At 33.3% G+C, this 22,639-nt stretch overlaps 3 protein-coding genes across 4 annotated transcripts; all 3 read right to left on the bottom strand.

Moving 5' to 3' along the window:
* Positions 1 to 217: 217 nt before the first annotated feature.
* Positions 218 to 11,671, bottom strand: EMB2729 (Alpha amylase family protein). The gene is made up of 21 exons (XM_085752240.1): positions 11,259 to 11,671; positions 10,362 to 10,433; positions 10,001 to 10,065; positions 8,850 to 9,509; positions 8,194 to 8,366; positions 8,010 to 8,099; positions 7,361 to 7,436; positions 6,283 to 6,390; positions 5,441 to 5,531; positions 5,133 to 5,234; positions 4,696 to 4,798; positions 3,823 to 3,960; positions 3,636 to 3,707; positions 3,440 to 3,544; positions 3,243 to 3,320; positions 3,050 to 3,160; positions 2,672 to 2,752; positions 2,094 to 2,198; positions 1,896 to 1,981; positions 1,721 to 1,775; positions 218 to 757 (listed from the first exon to the last, which is right to left on the bottom strand). The coding sequence occupies exons 1-21, from the start codon at positions 11,570 to 11,572 to the stop codon at positions 725 to 727; spliced, it is 2,718 nt and encodes a 905-aa protein (XP_085608366.1). The 5' UTR covers positions 11,573 to 11,671; the 3' UTR covers positions 218 to 724.
* A 2,979-nt stretch (positions 11,672 to 14,650) lies between these two features.
* LOC146938269 (uncharacterized) lies at positions 14,651 to 19,895 on the bottom strand. 2 transcript variants are annotated; one of them, XR_015031226.1, is made up of 8 exons: positions 19,584 to 19,895; positions 18,622 to 18,688; positions 18,029 to 18,075; positions 17,684 to 17,771; positions 16,507 to 16,640; positions 16,218 to 16,316; positions 14,985 to 15,137; positions 14,651 to 14,857 (listed from the first exon to the last, which is right to left on the bottom strand). XR_015031226.1 is itself a non-coding variant. In XM_085752241.1 (7 exons), exons 1-7 carry the CDS (start codon positions 19,806 to 19,808, stop codon positions 15,063 to 15,065), a joined length of 735 nt encoding a protein of 244 aa, XP_085608367.1. In that variant the 5' UTR covers positions 19,809 to 19,895; the 3' UTR covers positions 14,867 to 15,062. The 2 variants fall into 2 exon arrangements, 1 of the variants encoding a protein (XP_085608367.1); XM_085752241.1 differs by lacking the exon at positions 14,651 to 14,857 and having other exon boundaries at positions 14,867 to 15,137.
* Positions 19,896 to 21,553: 1,658 nt separating this feature from the next.
* LOC146938270 (stigma-specific STIG1-like protein 3) lies at positions 21,554 to 22,419 on the bottom strand. The gene has a single exon (XM_085757835.1). The coding sequence runs from the start codon at positions 22,321 to 22,323 to the stop codon at positions 21,853 to 21,855; it is 471 nt and encodes a 156-aa protein (XP_085613961.1). The 5' UTR covers positions 22,324 to 22,419; the 3' UTR covers positions 21,554 to 21,852.
* Positions 22,420 to 22,639: the final 220 nt, after the last annotated feature.

The following is a 22,639-nucleotide window of genomic DNA, read 5'->3' on the forward strand; positions in this document are numbered from 1 at the left end:
AGTTTGATATATTTATTGTCAATTTTATCAAAAATAAAATAGAGGTGAAAAAATTTACATGAAGTGTATTTATATAAATAAATAAATTTGTTAAAACTCATTTTGATAATGTATGCATCAATTTTATGCCAAATTATCCAAACATCTTAGTTCTCTTCTGCACACAAGTTGGCCATTAATGTCATAATCCATCTACTATATTTGATGCACCCTCTAATTATGAAATTTACATATTCCATATAACAATTGAACTGAATCAATATACAGATAATTCAGGTATAACTTACTTCAGGTACAATCAATGTTACAGCAACTGAATACTTTAGTTACTACTCTTTACGAAAGTAAATGGGATAGCTAAAAGCAAAGTTCTATACACATAAGTTCCTCCCCCCTTTAAACTATATCATTATCAGTGTAGATTTTCTAGCAACTTTTTACGCAACCTATACGAAATTTGTGGTATCTGGATCAGTAGGATTAACCCTTTACAACCAAAATCCTCGGTTTGCATAATTAGAATATGCAGTCATATTCCAATACCTTGCATCTTCATGAATCTAGGATCCGTTTGTTCTGAACTTCCATGCAAAGGTATGTTAAGGCTCGATCATATTTACTGTTAAATTTTTCTAACAACATTCGACATGTCAAAGAAAACTAACAGTTTTTCAATGTGATCAAGTTCTTGTTGGAAGATACTCCGCAGATGCTGCAGCATCCTTCATATTCTCAAAATCCGCTTCAACTTATAAACCTGAAAAAGGTAGAACAGAATTCTTTATCTTTTGGTCATGTCAAGCATAAGTATACTGAATAATATAAAGATGCACATCCTTCAAAAAGTTCTGTGCTAAACATTTGATTGAATGTTTGTTGATATTGCAGTGAGTAAAATCCACTGTAATTCATATTTCCAGAAAAGTAACTTGGACAAGAAGGAAAAGCCTGATAGAAACTGGTATCTTTATTAAAAATAGTTTGGGAACAATTCGACTTGTTACATATACTCTCTGCTTCTGTATACATGTCTTTTATTATGGTTTTGCACAAATAAAGAAATAGCTTTGATTAATAACCAAATTTCAAAGATACTCTTAAGTTTCATTGGTCCACTCATCCATTTACTCTCTCTTCATTAACGTAGATGTAAAACAATTGATGTGGTAAAGGTATATTTGACAAAAAAAAGTAGTTAATATAACATTAAAACTTGAAAACGACAAATAAATATATACAATTTTTTTCCTTCTAAAAAACTGAACATTGAAAAGGAATGAAGGGAGAAAGAGATTGCAGGACTTCGACGGTCTACACCTAGCAATGCCCAAAGGCCGTATTTGTTTCAAATGAAAAGATTCTTCCAACTAATTCCTTCATCGACGCCATGTGTGTGTGTGTGTGTGTGTACAACACGGTCTGCCCTTACTTATATACACCACAGCCTACCCATACTAACCAACTAAGGAGGTTACCCATCAAAGCCCTATGTAAAGTGTGAAACCCTTAAGGACGGACTTGCAAACTATCGAGACAGGATGCAATAAAGAAGGCCATTCAAGAATTTGTTTTTCCTTATTGGTGATATTTGTTAATACTGAACAGGGGCCAGTTAAAACTTAGACGAACGACTTCAACTTAGATATATTTCAATGCTTACGTTGATCAGCGAAACATAGAAAGTAAACAAAAAATGTAACAGTGGCAACAAACTATTAACCTGAGCAGTTCTGCTGGGCAGTTGCACCTCTATGCAGTTCCGATGGCCATCGACTCTGTCAATACATGTTACCCACATCAAAACATGATAAGTTAAAAACAAATACAAAAGGCACAAGGATAAAATCAAAGAGGCGAAAAGATGGATTTGGAAGAGATTCAAGAAGCATGACTACCTTCTGCTTATAGTTCTTTGAAAATATTGGTCTTCTTTAAGGATCCCCTGACCGGCATACTTTATTTCATCTGTGTTTAGAATAAGCTGTACCATCAAAATGTCTTGACAAAGTTAGTTACCGTACAACAGGCCTAAAACCAAATGCTAAACATTAAATGTGGTGAAGTTTCAAATTTAATTATGAAGTGATACTCACTTGATACTCCCCAGCCTCTTCTACACCTACTGCATAACTATCATAAGAATCTGTTGGATGAAAATTGAAAATGAAGAGAAGGGGGCCTCTGACGTAAGATATGACCTGCAAATAAGGAAAGTGTTAAGTTCTACTATGTACATTAATTGAATGCAGTTGGCATGGTATATGCTACACCACTTAGAATGTATAATTGAAGAACAGGACACTTGAGGCAAGTTTGACTTAGCTTATTTGAGTTTATCTATTGGCATAAACTCTTGTGAGTCTGTTCGGGAGAGCTTAACGAAACAGCTTATAATATGTCCATAAGCTCTCCTAGTCCTAGAGAGCTTATGAAAACATCTTATAGTTTATATCAAAACAGCCTATACATATTCACACTTAATTAAGCTATTTATTCTATATGAGTGTTTATTCTATGATACGTGTTTATTCTATACGCGCTTAATTAAGCTATTTATCCAAGTAGAGCCTTAGAATACAGACGAACTGTCAAACAATATGCTAAAAACTGACGAGGAAGTAAAAGCAACCAATTATTTAAAAGGAAGGAAGGAAAAAAAAAATTGATGTACCATTGAACTGTCATTAACATGGTGAAAGGTTGGAAAAGCTCGCGAGATCACTCTCTCCTTTTCATCCAGCTTCATCATGTCCTGAAAAGAATGGGACAAGTAATTACATAATCTCCATTTGTTTACGGGTCACTTACAAACATGAAGTCTTAATCTGAATGGAAGCTTCAAGCCACATATGATTATTAAATAGTTAAGATTTAATTAAACGATTTGCCAGCAGTGCACTGCTTATGATTAAACAATTATTAGCAAACAGAACACAAATAAATGCATTGATGAATTGGCCAATTTCATTATCCAATTACTTTCCACCAAGACACGAGTCATAACTAGTGAGCAAGATTACAACTATAACAAAAGGGATTGAATTGATACCTTATCAAATGTACATAAATCACGGTGAATTCCATCTTTTTCCAAAAGATCCCACTGACGATTTGCAAGCGAATATGAGAAGTCGTTGCTTGGTGATGGAAACTCAACACTCTGGCACGGGTAAAACATTAACATGTTCAGTCACAAACAGGTGGTAGTTGTGTATATTCAAGAAGAGTAATCAATTCCTCACCTTTGGATGCCCAAATTCATTGCCCATGAAGTTCATATATGCACGACCGCCAATTGTTAATGTGATCAATCTGATCATCTGGCACAAAAGTCGGGAATATTTATAAAAATGAGAAGAAAAAAGGAAATGGAAAAGATGTCTATATTCCTATCTCCAGTTCTAAACAGAAAAACAGAGGAAATTGGTTAAAATCATACTTTATGTAATGAAGTTCCCCTCGATAAAGACTCCTTATAGTTTTCTGAATGCTCGTCAATTTCACCGAACAATGCTTCTGCAAATGACCGCCTACCAGATATGGACTGGCAGCAAGATAAGAAAAAGTTAGATCACAATGATACCTGAAAAACAAACCAAACAGATCTTCACAAAATCAAAAAAAGGTTGAGTTACCTGGTTGTGGTTTTCTGCATACAAGAGCATCTTATCAGCATATTCCTTTTTGGAAATTAATGTGCTAACAATCTGCAGCATGAGATGCAACATAAAATAAATTAGAGTTTAATTTAAAAAAAATTAGTAATGCTAATGGAACCTAAAAAAACAATTAATAAAATGATCAATTATATTCAAGTATGACCTTAGTCATGCTCCATTCATGATCAGGAACAGTCTCGAGAAAAGTTGACCACATCTCGGGCGCAGAAAGGTTGACATAGTAATCAAATCCAAGTCCACCTTGAGAAGTTGGCTCACATAATCCAGGATAATATGTTGCCTGATCAATAATGGATACAAATATTATGCACAGTAAGGATAATGATTACTTACAGCACAAGTTAAAAAGTAACTGTTCACTACTCCATGGTGGTCAATGTATTACAATAATAGTATGTCAGTTATTTATGAATTGTTGGACCTTACTCCAAACTCCAAAGCACACTTCAGATTGCCACGTAGGCTGCAAATAATTGAGTTTTATGATGGTGCAGATTTTGGCAATAGAAAACCACAACCATTGATTCTATCATAAATCATGTCTGTAGCCAAACCATTGGCTCTAGTTTCCCTTCCAAAAAAATAATGACTGATAATTTTTTAAAAATTTGAAAAATCTCGAGTATGATCATTTCTGCCGCCAAAACAATAGTGCATGCTATCTATTCCCTTTATTATTAGCTTCTTGAATCTAAATAAATGCTTGTCTTTTTCATGGTTAGCTTACTTGGTCAGCCTTTTTTGAAATCCAACACAGACAACCCAGCCTTCTCATAACAAGGTGGGTTCCTCTATACAAACTAAATGAGGTCAATGGGATATTTCAGAAACCAAATCAACTAAGGGTAAAGTTTAGTTTCATGGTTATCACTTCTAGAGTTTACTTTGGTCTTCCGTGATGCTTTTACATGCACATGGTTCAAACTCACAAAATGGCATTTTTTGGATCACTTTCGAGAAGTACTAATCGATGCTAATAAGTATCTAAATTAATGAAAAGAACATCAAAGCTTACATCTTCTGCTATTGTAACAATATTTGGGTAAAGAACATGTAGAATCTCATTGGCCATGATAAGATATAATAGTGCCTCCTTGTCAACATATTGGTTGCTGTACCTGAATGAAAGTAGAATTTGTAATCAATGCAATGCAATAATCAAGATCGTTATGTTTCACATTTTGAAAAACAATCTACTAAATACAATTCGGTATTGTAGTTACTTCAGCTCTGCACTATTGTGACAATATTTATACCTTAAAATTGAGGATGACACAGAAAGCCATAAAGAATCTTTTAAAAGGACAGAAATATTTTATGGATGCTATCACAATAGCATTAGGATTCATGCAATGACTCGGAACTAAGATACATTTACGAAAGCCAACAAAATCTCAAATATAAAATTAATATTACTATATAAGAAGCAATGAAGCTTGGAAAATGTCTTACTCCTCCAAGTCACCAGTAAACGAAGCAAAACCGTTGTGAGTATATATCATAGATGAAAGTGAATGGAACTGGAAACCATCAATTTGATACTCCTCAACCCACCTGTTCAAACATCATGAAGTGATCAATTTAGCATAAACAAACACTCCCTCCCAGATAATGAGGCAATAGAAAATAAAAAAAACAAAATATGAAAAAAAATATTGACATTTCTGATCAATAAAATGAACTGGTAGACCAATTAGGTAGAAACACAATGGCTCAAAGAGGCAATTATAAGTTATAAATTCTTGTGCAATTGTGTATACCAGTTCAAGTTTGATAGAAGGAAATGTAGAACATCAAGATCGCCATATTTGAACATTCTGGTTCCCCAGAACTTGTGTTGCCCCCGTTTTCCTGTTGAAAAAGTCAAATCACGGTTGGCATTTACAGTTATTAGAATTAGAATAAAGGCTAAGTTCGAGGTAGGAAAGCTCGATACAACACTTTCTTTTTCTAAGGAACCAAAAGACGTTTAAAACACCTATACACGTAATCACACTTGGCAAATTATCACTTTAGAAAAGCTAAAATAATATTACAATTACAGATCAGGGAATTTTGCATTAAAATAATTTATAATAATAGTAGTGTTAACGAACAGAGCTAATTGTGATATATACAAGCTTGGCTTGTTAAATACTTCGCTTAAGCTCATTTGTTTCACTAAAGAAATAAGCTAAAACTTATGTTAAGCTTAATTAAATAAATGTGCCAAACTCAAACTTGACAAATAGCTAATCAATATATCATGTATTTGTGTTCTCAGGTGCGCGGTGTATCAAAGGAAGCTATTTTGCCAGTAAGTTGAATGATCAATGATGAAGATTCAACTAAACTTTATCATTTCTATGTTCATTGTGGATATATGTTGAACATTTTATAATGTTAAAAAAAAATTAACATTTCTTTCCATAATTGCTAGATGTTATGATTTTTTATGTAAAGGGTTATCATTACAAAATCATATTATATTTCTACTGCCATTCATAATATTGCATCATCGCATGCATGCAGTGAAAAACAAACAAGGTTTATCATGTGGTATTGAATGAATGAAAAATGCAAGTGTTACTAAATAAAGAGGTTTCAGCATCATGGACAATACCAGAATGAAAAAAACAGTCATTAGATCCATCAAACATCGATAATCCAACCATCTCATCTGCAGCAGCATACGAATGGACAATTTCCATGAATACAAGCAATCCTAGTCCTGTGCAACCAAAAGAAGAGTCAGCAACTATGAAGCACAGACACGAAAACCAGACACAACACTACCACTAACACATCAACATCGATAATAATTTAAGATAATGGAATAATTGAAGGTAACAACATGTGTCGGTGTCAGACACCGGACACACCATCAATGTGAAGTGTTGGTGCAACATAGTTAGCAAAATAGTGTGTTTCCCCCAATGAAAATGAAGATAGAGCAGAAATTATGTCATTATTGCTGGAAAAAATGGCAGCCACCAAAGATTGGAGATATAAACACACACAAAAGAAACCACAAACAAACAGCAAAAAAGACACAGTCGACATTCGACATGATTCATCACTTCTTGCCTATATTCGTAAAAAAAAAAATCCAAGAAAAGGTTTACTATCCCACACAAGTTTACAAGTTGTATTAAACTTGAAAACTCATCCCACGCTTTGTATCACCTACATGTCCCACTAGAGAGTTACAAGGAATGACACTCACATTCATTACACAAGTGATCACTCACGTCACACGCTTGCTCAATTCTCTTTAACTTGGATTGCCTTACCTCTTTATATAGTGGTGGGGTGTGACTTCTTCAAACAATGGATAAATGGACAATAAGTCAATAACTACATCGCACATTTCCAAGACTTTCAAGAATTCACTTCTCCATCCGAAGATGAATGCAAGCTTCTCAATAGCCAAAATAACAATTCCAATTCCATCATTAGCAACTTGGATTGCTTTTCCAAACAACTTTATATTTTATTTTTACTTTTAACCTTTAAGCAAAATAGGAAAAATATGCACTGATGCTTGTTTTTCCTTTCTTAGCTCCGTTTAATCTAGATACATATCCAATTACGTGGACATTATCCTTGACTTCGATGAACTCATGTAATTCAACAAATATAATGTACTGTTTCTGTCTATAATTTTCAATACTAACGGTTATGATTAAATTTCTACTCACCATGTGCCTCATCAACTAATCGCTTGAAGTCATCAGGAGTGCCATATCGACTACTAGTGGCATAAAAATTGGTAACCTGCACCAATCAGATAGAATTTTGAGCATGTTCCTAACTAACTAAAAATAGTGAACTTTTGATTCATTTATTGTTAAAACTCATAACTGATTTGTGAAAAAGCAGAATGTTGTCAAAGGTAAGAGTTGCAATATAATAATCTAACAAATAATAAAACATATAATATTTAAGAAGAACCTATAAGGAAGGTGCGTGCTTATAATTGTAGCTTATACCATGACTTACAAGATAAAGCATGCATGCCTTTTCACACAAATTATTTGCATCAACAGTTACCAATAAAGTTATCTTATATATTATCAATTTAATAGGTATATTTGGAAATTCTCCATATTCCTCTATTCAAAATTCAATAATGATTAACATTTTTACACTAACCTATAACAGAAGCTTAACATTCCGATTCATACCCTCATGGATCATACTAAGACCACTAGATTTTCCTAACTTTACTCGTGCCTTCCTAGATACAGCGGTCATCAATGTCTCTGACTTAAGAAATTCTAGAGAAACTTAATCAAGATGTAATTAGAGTCACAAAATTAATTAAGAATTACAACAATGTTAACTTACTCTGTAACCAACAGTAAAATAATCCTTGTGTTCCACAACTCCAATCAACTGAATTGCATTGTATCCAGCTTCTTTTATGTAGGGAAGAACCTGCATTAAGTATATAATATAAATTCAAGGGGGTGGTTATACACAGAAGATATAATGGGTTAACTATAAACTTCATGTCCAAAAAAAACAGAACCTTGTCTGTGAAATCATTAAATGAAGATATTTTTGGCTCGGATCCACTAATTCCAATATGAGCTTCATATATCCGCAATGACTTTGGTACTTTGGGACTTCCATTTTTCCATTTGTAAGCATCTTCAGGGGGTGGTTCCCAGTGGATCGCATAAGCTTGCCTTCCATCTAATTCTGAATACATAACATTCAGATAACACGGAATCAATAAAAATACAAAAAAATAAAAAAAATCATAATATTATGGAAATGGTGATAATACCATGCTAATAGACTCTCCAGCAATGCTCAATGAAATTTCTATTGACCAGTAAGTACAAATGTTTGTTAATGGAAGAAAAAGTTGACTTCGACATCAAGCAAACTCTAAACATGTATTCAAGGATGCATTTTAGCTAATGTTCACAGCAGTCTGGTCATTGTCAATACATAGAAGATTACCTTAAAGAATCACATTTGCAATTGAAACAACAAGATAAAATAACATATACAAGTGAGACTATGCAAAAGAACATAAAAACCATGCACAAATGCATAAGCAGGGCTTTACAAAAAGAAACGACAACAGCATACTACATAGGAACAAATACGAATCTAAAGGAGTTTTAATGTACAGATGAATAAATGACTTTCGAGAATCCCTAGTGTAAGGTTTACCTGGTTGCACATATGTAGCCCAAGCAGGTACCCGCTCCAATGACCCATTTGGAGTGTTAAAGTAAACCCTGTACTTGCTTCCATGAGGAATGCCGGGCATATACTTTTTCAACCATGCCTTCCTGCCTTTACGTGTCTCAAGCCAATATGCTATAGGAGGTTTCAACGCACGAATTCTTTCTTGCCATTCTGGATCCACTTTCACATTAAATATGTCGTAATTCTTGCCATCATCAATCACAGCATAAGGGGAAGGTCCATTCTTTGCTGCCCATTCCTTATACCTTGTTTCTGCATCTGGTATGTCTCCCAACTCCTCCATGGTTTGAGGTCCATTAGGACCAAACATCTGTTCGTACAACTTAGCTGGAACTTCGAAATGGTTTTTCAGGTAACGGTCTTCTCCTGGTTGCCAGTACTCATCGTTTGCTTTCTTAAAGAGCTCTTCAACAGTGACTCCACTATCCCCTTTATCATAATCATCTACATAGTTATACTGCTGAAAATAAAGTTCATCTGCCTCTTCTCCCTCTCTCAGCTTATCTTCAAGAACAATAAACCAGTATCCATAATCATCATGACCGAAGTAATGCTCTCTTGCACAATTTTCAGTAGGTGACCAGCCATTGAAGTCAGCAGTAATTGCACAATATCGAGCCCCTGCATTTACATGCTTCTTAATACAACAAGAAAGGATGAACAGTAATAAGTTCAAACAACAGATTACTCTGGATGGAAACTTGGGAAAAATAACTATTGACGGTGTGATATTTTAGATAAAAGGAGAAGGGAAAATAATAAGAACTTTGAATACTATTGTTAATAACTTGATACTGACTTGATACAAAAGACTAAAACTAATCCCTATTTATCAGGATATATAGACTCGGCCCTAAATACCAGGTGACAGATAGAAGTAGGTGTTGCTCAGACACACAAGACCTTTCCTAAACACATACTTCAAAGAGCAGAATAAAACACTGATTTGCCAAAATTTACACCATGGTGCAAGCTAAAACTCAGGATGTTGAAATCTTACGAGAGTCAAGGTATTATTCTTGTCGAAGATAGACTAAATAAGACTAACAATTCAATATTTGGGATATGAAAACCAGATAGAGCCTAAAAAATATCCTCAGGAGATGCCAAACCTGGAGCCCATTCCATATAATCCACCCTATGTTCTGGATGGCGATGCATACCCAATAACTCAAACCTGGACGGACATAATAAAGACGAGTCAAATGCAACTCAAAAGGAACCTCGTAACTTTACAAGCACAGCTTTGTCAAATACCATAATTTCATAATGTCGATAATTTCATAAACATATAGGAAACAGAAAACACATCATAATTTTTGTTTTCCAATTAGGTTGATTGAATGGGTAGAATTAAAATATTCAAAGACACCTGATAGAAAGAATGCAGCTTGTAGAGGATGACCAAAATACACAGCAATGCATTGAAGTATAAACTTAAATGTTAAATCAATGCCACATATTAGAACTAACCCAGAAGCCATCTCCTTGAAGTTCATGTGCCGCTTCAAAATTTCATCTTTCAGGTCCTTCAACGCTTTATATCTACAAAACAAATGAAAATTAACATTTTAAAAATTCTCTGCATCAAATGTCCAACACTCCAAGAAAGAACAACAAAAAAGTACCAATCAGAGCTATGTAACTCACTATCACAACAAAAATTGAAAACATACAGGTTTTCCTACACCTTTTTATTCAGTAATAGTTATACCAACTTCGGTGCTAATTACATTGAACCCCTTATTATATGAAAGATACTGAGTAAATAGTCACATTAATCCTTAAATGCTACAATGTCAGCCATTTGGTCTCTGAATATTGGAAATTGCATCCATAGTCCTTGAATATGTGTATATTTTAGGACCTTTAAAATGTGAATTATGTATCCTCCTATTGAAGGTGTTCTTAGTCGAGGCCAACAGGGCAACGAGGTAGGACCACTTCCCAAGGAATTTATGTTTCACAAGGAATCAAACACGACCTCCTACTAATATGCATCCTCGTAAACATTCTCTCGACTTGCATCCTAACATATTTTTCACTAGGCCAACCTAATCGGATCCTGAATATTTGTACATAACCGCTATTACAGACATCCATGATTTTTACATTCAAATTAATGTTCGACTCACTCTCACATGAACGTGTCCAAATATAAATCATTTTACGTTAAAGTCACTTTCAACTAAAATCAATTTTACAAATTCAATGAAAATCAAATTTTGTCACCGTAGAACCAAACACACACTCAGTTCCAACTTCTACTAAAGACTCAAACTTTCTAAGAAAATCACAAAAACAAAACAAACCCATAAAATCAAAACACAAATTCAACCAAATTTTTCCATTTGAATTCAATCCACACACCTTTCACGAAGAAACTGAGCAAACACTTTATGAGAAACACCACGTTTTACAAGAAACCCAACAGGGTCATAGCCCTTTTCTGCCTCAAAATCAGTTTCATTAGCATTGTTATTCAACTCTTTCTTCTTCTTATGCTTCTTTTGTTGTTGTTGTGGATTTTGTTCTGAACCAGAACAAGCGGTTTTTACAACGGTTTTTCTACGAGAAAAGGTAACGGTTTGAGGCTGTTGAGAGAATGAAGAAGTGGGTGTGGTTTGAATTTGATGGAAGAAGAAGATATTGAGAGGAATTGAAAGTGTCGTTGTTGTTGACATTGTTGTAATGTTGTTTGAGAATGGATAAGAAATGAAAAACACTGACACAGTAGCAAAGAACAGTGTGCTACTGAGAGTTGTTTTTGTTGTGTTGGGTTCAAGAGAGGTTTTTGAGTCAAGGAATATAAGACTAGGACTTGTTTGGTTACATTTTTCTTTTACTTTTTGGCTTTTTCATTTTATTTTTAATTTTAGATTATAACTCATTTTGATCCATCACAGTTTTCGTACGAGTCAGTTTAGTCTCTAACAAAAATAAAAGTAGTCGTTGACATCTTCATATCAGGCACAAATTAATCAATGACTTGGTATAATAGATGAACTAATTTGTCTCTGATATGAAAATGTCAAATACTACTTTATGTTTTATTTTTATCGGAGACTAAATTGGCTCAGACGGAAAATTGTGAAGGATCAAGATGGGTCTACACTTTTAATTTTAATTGTTGATCCCTAACTCAACAATTGTTGTTTTAGTTAAGTTATAAATTAGGGAGGTTTGCATAAGATTCGTTTGCAACTGAAGGTAAATGAATTCAAAAAGATGATCATTAAAATGGTTAGGATTGTTCAAATCTTCTTTTTGCTACTTTTTGGTAATAGAAATGATAGTCATGTTAATTGATCTACCTATTGATGAAGAAAGTTTATTGATTTGGAAGATGAATCATGTAGATGCAAGAAGATAAGGATGAAGGTTTTTGGAGAACTTCACCAACACTTGTTTTTTTTACTGATATAAAGTGAGGAGAATTAAAATTGAAAGTGTTGAATGAGAGAGTGTAGCTTGTTTATAAAAGCAAAAATGAAGAAGAAATCTTTTCAAAGAAATCATTGTATGGGTGTACTAACATAGTTACTTGTTACCATACTATGAATTAAAAATATCAAGATGTTTATCTTACATCTCACTAAATTCTAGCCACTTTCATACTTTACATCTTGTTTAATTCACGAGATGACACATTGTTTTGTTGCATGAACGACACCTTATTTGTTGCATGTGAAGCAAGTGGAAGTTGCATGAGCTAGAAGTAACAAGTGGCACTAGACATATTTGCTTGAACTGTGATGAAGAAAACAGCAAATGTACTAATTTGTCAACAAACAGTAAAATTTATAAGTTCGTATTCACAAAGGTTGTATAGTTTCAATATAATAACTACGATAATGATTAGAAAATGACTTGGTTGTGCTTGGCAATGATTTGGTTGACTTAGACGTTAAAAATGTGTATTGTTGTAGAGATTCCATCATAGATCATATTTGAATTCTGCTCTTTACCCAAATCGTTTCGCTCATTCCCAAAGTAAAATACCAAACTGCCCCTACGCAACTTAACTTGCGTAGCGTGTGTTAACATCCGCTACGTGACTTAAGTCACGTAGCGTGAGTTAACTCACGCTAAGTAATATGTTTCGTTCAAAACTCAGCAAGCAAGCACAAAGCACCATTTTTTCTTTCCCTCCACCTCCAAAAACCCAAAAAGTGCGAATTTTTGGGTCATAATCTTCACTCCAAATCATTGCAAATCGTCAGGAAGCAAGTTTCTACGCTCATCAAGCATCAAAGAACAGGTAATGTATCACCAAAACTCATCCTATTTTCCTTGTTTTTTTACCTGTCACGTCATTTTGTTCAGTAGGTGCTAGGGCTGAGCGTGAGTTAACTCACGCTAGTTGTGAGTTTTGCGTAAGTTAACTTGGACACTCCGGAAAAGCCAAAGCAAGAGAACGAAGTTTTCGATGAGCTCATGTCTAAGGAGCCGAAGCCGCCAAAGAAACCAACAAATGAGCACAATCATATTACTTTGGCACTCCGGAAACGCCAAAGCAAGAGAACGAAGTCATGGATGAAGATGAAGATTATGCACTATCACTAATCTAGTTAGATAGGTTATGACACTTTTGGGTCGGTGGGTGTTCGTCCTATTTTTTGGTGGTATTACACCCCTGACATATTTTTTGGTGGCCTATTGTGTAATTTTGATATTTATGGCCAATATGTAACTAATATTATATAAATATATGAAAAGAATTATTTTGGATCGTTTACGTGTCATTAAGTGTGTTTAAATTATTACGGGTCATTACCGACGAATTTATGAAATTTGGACCGTTTGGATCGTTTATATGTGATTGTGAGAAAAACGATGTTTTTAAGTAATTTTGATCAATTATGTCGTATTATCCAATAAACTACTTAAACTGGCGTAATTTGGTTAAGTTATGACTGTGGTGTGATTACGGGACTTTCTAGACTTTTCAAAAGTCTGTTCTTTTACTGCATGCATTTAATGCAGTTTCTGTTTCTGCTATGAACGTGAGTTAACTCACGCACCGCATTACACTAACGCATGTTAACATGCGTAATTTTTTTTACAAATAACACAAACACATGTTAACATGCACGATGTTTTTCTACAAATAACATTAACGCATGTTAACCTACGTAATGTGAGTTAACATATGTTACTATTTGCACTAGCGTGACTTAATATGCGTAGGGGCATTAAGGTCTTTTACTTTGGGCATGAGCAAAATCATTTGGGTAAAGAGCAGAATTCTTCATATTTTCACTGTATCTTTATCTATAAGTACTATGGTGACATTTTCTCCAAGAACCTCCCCTGATTATATTTTCTTCCCAATTTTATTATTTGAAAGTATAATTTTGGATGAGATTGATCCAATGAGATTTTACATATGCTAGCTCTTAGGAAAAATTTATAGATTAATGAGTTGAATAAAATATGGTTTATGATAGAACATTATGACGTAATTTGATCTATGTAGCCGACCTCATTTAGAGGAATAAGATTTGATTGTTGTTGTATCAGTTATGCTAGCTCAAGCCAACCCTATTGACAAAGAAATTAAAGAGACTGTAGGCAATTTGGTGTTCAATCTGGTTGAGGCACTCAGAAATCCTTCAAATATCAAGAGTATAAATGAGACCCCTTTGGTGTTGCCTCTATTTTAAGCTTTAATTAGAATTATTTGATTTCTTTCTGCATGTAACATATGAATTATGATTTATAAATAACATCCAGTTAGGTGGCAAAAAAATAAAAATCAGTTACTTTAAGACCAGATTATTAAGAATAATCACGGCGCAAATTGCCCTGCAAATAGTCATTGAAGATAAACAATATTCAAACACTGGTTACAATTGTTAAGTTTCTTTTTGCAGATGGTCGCTGTATAATAATGGAGCATGCTGCAACTATATACTATAGTATATTTGCTTCCCTTTCCCTCTTTCCAAATAGCATGAACAAGCATTCTGTAAGAATAGAAAACAAGAAATTGAAAGATTTTCCATGCAGTTTGTTCTTAGTACATATACTTATTACGAAAGTGATTATTAACAATTTTATTATATCAATTACAATGGTAATAAAACACAATACCATTTAAGAGATCTGTGCCATAGTGTAATCATGTCTTATCTACTTTAGGAGGAAGAGATAGATTGCAGCTTTCTGCTATCATTGCTTTTTTGCATATTCTCTTGGACCAAATATTGTTGACCCAATTCTCACATTAGTACTACCCGATTCGATCTGAAAAGGCAAGAATATTTGTTAACTAGTTATATTATATACTTACAAATGAACAAATAATACAACATCAAAATACACTAGAAGTAGAAGAATATAGATCAAACAGTATCATGACGTTCTGTCATGATTCATGAATCATATCTAAAGGTTTCCTTGGTCTTATATATGTTAGTCTACAGTTTTCCTTAATCATCTCCTACCTCTGAACAATTAGATGAGAAATGATATTTTGACGACAAAAATCAACAACAATTTGAATGGTTAATGCCGTTTGAATATATGGTTAGTTATGTTAAGTGGGTGGTTAATGAATATAACAGGGTGTCACAGCTCATTAATCGTCCACTGAACGTAATTAACCACAATTTTGAACTTCGTTAACCACGATTGTCAAGTGATCAATCAAATATACATGATATCTCTTAATCACAATTTTGTGTTCAAATCTACACCTAAAATTTGTGGTTAATGACATTCAAAATTGTGGTTAATTCAACAATTGTGTTATGTGGATGATTAATGGGATGTTAACTCTTGTTATATTCATCAACCATCTACTTAATGTAATTAACCATGTATTTGAATTGCATTAACCATCCAAATTGTTGTCAAATTTTGTTATCCCATTGTGTTAAAATAACCCAGCTCCTATTAGACTATCCTCTGTGTGTTTTACTTTCCTTATTGGCACTTCTAATGGGGCTCTTTGTGCATGCACAAACTACATAAAACAAGGCACTACAATCTTTTTTAGAATTAGGGCTACACCGATTTTTTCACTAATAATTTGCTTTAAAATCTCATCTTATGTGACCACCGATCTATCATGACATAACTAAATCATATTCCTTAGAAAAGAGAATGTGTCAGTCTCATCATAACAATCTCTAACTATAAACTATTACTATCACTGCGAACACCAAAAAATCCCACTCCAGTATTAGGAGTCAATTCATTCCCTTATGAGGTAAAAAGCATCCGTAAGACCATAATTATCAGATATTTCAAGATGCAATCACATAATGCAACTATCAAGATAATTAAATAACTGCTGAATAACTTTAACACACTATTCCATACCGCTAACTCAAAATCGCCAGACATGCCCATTGACAGTTCACATTGCTCCTCGTCCATTTCAAGTGCCTTGCAAACTTCAGTCCTGCAATTTGATAGGGTCTACATTTTCACAAAAGAAAAAATATTAGCAAATAGACATTAGAGTTTAGCGTCGAGGCGCATAAAGCTGTGCCACGAAACCAATGAAATGATTCTAAAAAATACAGATTAAATTCAAGTAAAATAATATGAACTCAAGAAACAGGACATTTCAAAGAGTTCTCCACATGCTTTAGAATATAACTATTACCCGAAAGTTCTGCGGAGTTGAGGTATAGTCTGGCATTCCTATTGTCATTAAGCCAGAGAATTCTAAGTTTGGACAGCTCAATTTAACATGTTTTGCAAGATCAACACAATCGGAAGGATCAACACCAGATTTGGCTGCAACAAACAATACTTAAAATAGTTAACAAGTTTATATATTTAGACATGTAAGGAATAAAAGCACCGTATTCTGACAAACAATGCACTCAAAAGTACTTGAATGTTGAAACAATGCCAATACATAATAGAAAAGTAAAACAATATGGATCAGATGCAGTCTTCCAATCTAATAGCTGTTGAACTATCATTGATTAAGCAACAAAACCATGTCATTATCTGCAATGAATATATAAAAGCTAAAAGCCACTCAGTAACTTTGGAATAAGAGGGGAAGGTGTGATTCCCAAGTAGGCAGCTCGGTGGATGACCTGAGCAATGTTGAAGGAGTTTTAACCAAGAGGTCTGGAGTTCTAACCTTAGAAACTAACATAATCACTAATTTACTAATATTTGTCTATCAAAAAAGAGAGGTGAATGTTTTAATTATATTCTGACTTATGGAATAACATAAGAAACACCAAACAGATGATAAAAAATAATTTCCTGACACTAAATTAAGAAGGCACGGTATGTGAAGACAAGTCCACAAAATTACAGTGATGCAGATACATACAAGTCACAACATACACAATAAGGGTTACAGATACGCCGAATATGTGATAGGAACCTCAAATAAGAGGAGAATATATTGTATTATTGATAGAAAAAGAGATGTATTGCAGAGATAGTCACCCTGTAACCCAAGAGCTATTGCTCCTAAAAAAAAGATAAATCTCTCTTTGCCCAACCTTTACAGCTCTAATAGAAAAGATGATGAAAAATCCCTCTCTTTTCACACCATTTATAACATAATTGGTCACACACTACGTGCACCCTTAGCCTCTGCCAGGTCATAATCCTTTCCCTCCTTCCTATATTTTACTAACATCACTCCCCACATAATAGGCATGCAAGAATTAACTAACGGCCTATTTGCCCACATTCAAATATGGGATCCTAACAGTATGGCTCAGCTTCGCGCCCGAGGATGTTGGAAACCCTCGTAAATAACCAAATACAACAAGAATTTAGAGTAACTCATTGTTTTAAGCAGAACTTACATTCTTCTCCACTGGTATTTACTTGCACCAAAACCCTCAGACGATTTCTTCCCAGGTTTGAAACCATACGGTCAAGGTTATTTGCCACCTGCCAGTTACAGAAGTACAAGAACACATTAAAGGTTTGTCAAATGATATGGCAAGTGGTATTAGTAAGAAAATTAGCTTATCGAAATCACAGTTTGGAACTCCAACTAGTTATCTAAAAGGAATGTGAACAGAAAATACTAAATCCTAAATTATAATTGAGCACAACCTGAAGATCAAATTAAAGCATAAAATACAAAGAAAATAACAAATTCATATCTCTAAGAGCTACTGGTAATATTGGTTATAAATGTCTACCTTCTGATTGTCCACGCCCTCAACCATGGCCAAATTTGGAACTCCGCCTGCATAATAAAGCACACAAGGTTAACGTTAACCTAATATAAGGATGATAAAGAAAAGAAGAACCAAACAGCCTCAACCAAGATAACTCCTTTATAAATATGAAGGATGTTAGCAATCATATAAAGTATAAAAATCAGAAACAGTGGTCAAAACTCAAAACTCTTCCCAAGAACAAGTTTATCCCGGCCACTTAGAACCTGTCTAGATAATCAGCTTAGTTAAGCATTTATTCTAAGTTATTTTAGGAACCAAAATCAAGCACTTATCCATGAGATACTCTATGATGTTTAATGAAAGAAGTTGAAATAAGCTTTTGGGCATGTCATTGTTTTTATAGGTGTATACAAAATCAGAAACACTAATGAGTGTTTATGTCAAAACTAAACTCAAAGTATTCTAAGGTCACATTTGTATTGAACATCCTAGTGAAACTACAAAAAAAGCATTCATTCTACATTAATCTAATAATTAAAAAGAAACATATTTAGAAACAAATCACAAGTAAATGAAAATATAAATAAAAAAACGAAAAAGAAAAAGCATACTCAGAAGTGTTTTGGCTTTATTGCTCTGCAAATGCCCAATGAAGTGCCACTGAATATCTTGCGGAAGCTGCAGCCAAATCCCCAAACAAAATTCTTAGAACTTTACAGCCAGACAGAACAAAAATAACACAGTACTGCTTTGACTAGACATATAAATACAGAATAAAAAAGAACAAAAAACAATTAGAATCGAGTGAATCCTCAAATTTGTCCCTGAAATTATATTTGCTAGCGAATTCATCCCTAAAATTAAGAAATTGATAAAAACGTCTCTGAAATTGTAAATTGTTAGTCATTTTAGTCCCATCATCACTTCCATTGGTGAATATTTCAAATTAACGAAGCTCTACATACGGACACTGAACATGACACTGACACGTTGACACATGTAATAATTTGAAAAATGACAAAATTGAATGTAATCACATGAATGAGTGTTTTGTCGGACACTGACACATGTGTCGAACACCAGGCACACCTTCAATCATAAATGTTCGTGCTATGTTTACAACTAGACCTCATGCATACAAGTTTTTCGTGTTTCTTAGCTCACAATCGAACTACCTACTTCAAAATTATTTGTAAATGTCAATCAGTCCTCATATCTTACTATTTTTACCACTCAAAATATTGCTGAAAGACTATAAATAAGAGATAATATACAATTTTAGAGACATTTATTACAATTTCATAATTCCAAGCATTCATATGATAATATGAAGCAACAAACACCGACACAGATAATAATTTGAGAAAAGACATAATTCAGTGTAATAACAGGTTCGTTGTCCTTTTCAAAAAAAAAAAAAAACAGGTTCGTTGTCTGACACCGACGCGTGTCCAACACCGGAAGACACCTAATCTGAGGAGTGTTCGTACTTAATAACTACAATTTCATAGAGAAATTTTACTTGATTAAAATTTGAAATGCAATATGAAGGAAAAAAAAAAAGTTTTCATACCTGAGGAGCTTTCTCAACGATTTCTTGGACATAGTTTTCCCCAAAGACTCTATGACCAGCGTCATAGAGTTGGCGAATCATGGAAATGGGTTTGGTTTTGGATACTGCAACGACCCGAACTCGATCGGGTTTGGTTCCGGATCTTTCCGCCGCTTGTTGGACACGGAGCATTACTGATCGGAAAGCTAAGACGGCAGCTGCTTCCGCCATCACCGGAGATGTCATTGGTGGAAGATGAGACAAGTGGTGGTGTGTTTGTCTGTTGAGGTGGTTAAACAAGCAACACAAAATAAAATGGAGAAGATGAAAAAAACAAATTAAAGAAAATTAAATAGTCTGATAGTTATGAACTTTTTTTTTAAAATAGATTTTTATATCTTTTTGCTATAATTTTTTAAAGGAAAAATGATTTTTTTTTTGTAAAAATATTATCTTTTTTTTAAGGATGTAAAAATCTTATCTTAATATGTCATTTTAAATATTTCATCATTTTGTTAAAAAAATTTAAAAATCTAAAATAAACGGGGCTCAAAATCACCTCAAAAAATATCATTTTATGGATTTGACCCCTATTTTAAAATCTAACAATTATAATCCCTCTATTTTTTTTAAACTAAAAATTGTCGGTGTGATACTCCCTCTAGTCACATTTATATGCAAAAAATAACTTTTTAGATTCATTAAATAACTAATGTATCTGACTTATATATAGACCCGATACATTAATTATTCAATGAACATAAAAAAATTGTTTTTTCTTATAAATGTGACTGGATGAAGTATGTTTTGAATGACATGGTATACGAGAAAAGATTAACATCGATGAAATTGTAGGAAAACACTTTTAGAAACTTCATTTACTCACTGTTATATCGCCATATTTAAACCAAATATTTGATGGAGGGACCAAGACTATAAGATCTTAGAATAGGGGGGCCAATTTGATAAAATCGTGAAAATAGAAGGATTAAAACTAAAATTAAAATACCATTTTTTTAATTGAGTTTTTTATGAGCTTTCGGTTGAAAATTTATGTTTTTTTTTAACGGAAAATTTTTATTAGAAAAACCCGGTCCCTGCACAAGACGAACGAGATCGGTCATCTAGAAACTTTAAAACAGAGGCATCATATATAAGCAAAACACTCAAAATAAACACCAAAAAAGACGCCAAAACACACACCACCTAACCACGACCTACCTTCAACACCCGTATATAGATTGAAAATTTATGTTATTTCAGGCACTTAGCATTTGTAAAATTTTGTCTGATTATTTAAAAATTAAGTTATTTGATGGATGAGAAAAGATAAAATGACAACAAAAAAATCAAACAAATGGTCAAATTTTTTTGAAAAAAATGTTATACTAAAACTTTTATTTTTTGTATAAAAGTATAGATTTTTGAAAAATTAAATTAATTAAATAAAGAATGATTAAATTGTAAATAAAATAGTTTATATAAAGGTTTAAATTGTAAAGGAAAAAGTCACGCCAGAAATTTGTATTCTCTTTATATATAACTAGCGGAAAGACGGGCACTCGAATGCTCATTTTTTTTGTTCTTTTTATTGCGCTAACGTGTGTAGATTATCAACAATATTTTATAGAAATTTTGTGAATAAATTACAAATGATATTTTATATAATTTTTTATATAAATTAAAATTATAAATATAGATATTTGTGACTTTCAAATGTAACAAACTCAATAAACCATATTTATCTTTTACAATGTCAGCAATAATATAGCAAAGAAATGAATTTTTAAATGAGTCAGAAATGACAACATTTAAAAAACGACAGAATATCATGGTAATAAACAAGGAATAAATTTCTCTAAAAAAAACAAGGAATAAATTTTCAATTATGTCAGGATAGTTTCTAAATCAGCCTATACTCATGATAAAAGTTACATATGATAGAAAAATAATCTATTTTATATGTTATCTTTTTGCTGGATCAAACATGAGATTTAAAAAGGATATCATAAATGAATCATATTTTGTCTTCATATCCGAACTATCAAACGGCTCCTAAAGTCTCAAGTCAACCGATTTGCCAGCTGATTGTTAATATATTTGTCAAAAAAACAAAATACTATGTCAATAATTTATTTCAGATATAATACCGCCACAAATGCGGTTTTTTTTATTGGATATATTTTTAATAAAATCATGACAACCCTCGTATAGTACCATAAGACCCTATGCCTTTTCAAAAATAAAATAAAATATGAGACCCTATATTGGAGACTCGATAAATAATATCTTATGCATAATCGCACATTCCATAGACACAATACTGACCAATTTCACACCGATTATTGCACTCTCCACAATGCCTCTTATCATAGTTTGTATCAACACATTGTCCTCTACAACATGTTTGAGTGAACTTGCAATGCTTCTTGCACGCACCACAATTATGCTTATCATATCCCAAATCAATGCATTTGTTGTTGCAACATGTCGCGTTCTTGGCACCATAATAGTCGCAAATCTCATCTTGCTTGTGACAATGAATAGGTGCATTAGGGTTTTGAGCTAGGAGGCGACTTACCCTCTTTGAAGGAAGAAACTTGTTTTTCTCATGGAGGATTAGTGGTTGTTGGTCTTGTGAAAGAGAATCTAGATGAATCGATGCCGGTTTCGATTCGTTATGCTTGATGGTTTTCATTGTGATTGTGAGGGACAAAGCCAACGTTATTGCTATGATGATGATTGCTTTTAGGATCCCCATGGCTTTGCCGGTTGAAACTTGAAAGACTTAGTAGAATAGTTAGAAAAGAAGAGTTAGAAAAGAAGAAGAAAGGAAATAATGTGTTATTGTTTTTTGTGTTTTTGATTTGTTGGTAGAAAATTAAGAGGGGGACATAGGGGTTTATATAATAAGGTGTTGGGGGGGAGAATAGTTGACGCTGCAAAAGTGGCAATAGGTGAGAGGAACTTGTATGGTACATGCATGAGGAAGAAGAGTATAGTGGAATTAATGCTAGAGTTTTTTAATATTTGACCTTACAAGTTAAAAAGCTTAAGCTACTTAATTATGCATATAT

This window comes from Medicago sativa, chromosome 3 (genome assembly GCF_051527215.1).
Source record: "Medicago sativa cultivar Bolivia chromosome 3, Bolivia_mono, whole genome shotgun sequence".
Lineage (NCBI taxonomy): Eukaryota > Viridiplantae > Streptophyta > Magnoliopsida > Fabales > Fabaceae > Medicago > Medicago sativa.

Coding starts and splice junctions, on each gene's coding strand:
- EMB2729 (XM_085752240.1), bottom strand. CDS start 11,572: ATGTCAACAACAACGACACTTTCAATTCCTCTCAATATCTTCTTCTTC. Junction 10,434..11,258: donor GCTCAGTTTCTTCGTGAAAG/GTGTGTGGATTG, acceptor TTTGTTTTGTAG/ATATAAAGCGTTGAAGGACC. Junction 10,066..10,361: donor TTCAAGGAGATGGCTTCTGG/GTTAGTTCTAAT, acceptor ATGTCCGTCCAG/GTTTGAGTTATTGGGTATGC.
- LOC146938269 (XM_085752241.1), bottom strand. CDS start 19,808: ATGACATCTCCGGTGATGGCGGAAGCAGCTGCCGTCTTAGCTTTCCGA. Junction 18,076..18,621: donor TAAAGCCAAAACACTTCTGA/GTATGCTTTTTC, acceptor TTTATTATGCAG/GCGGAGTTCCAAATTTGGCC. Junction 16,317..16,506: donor CAACTCCGCAGAACTTTCGG/GTAATAGTTATA, acceptor GTGAAAATGTAG/ACCCTATCAAATTGCAGGAC.
- LOC146938270 (XM_085757835.1), bottom strand. CDS start 22,323: ATGGGGATCCTAAAAGCAATCATCATCATAGCAATAACGTTGGCTTTG.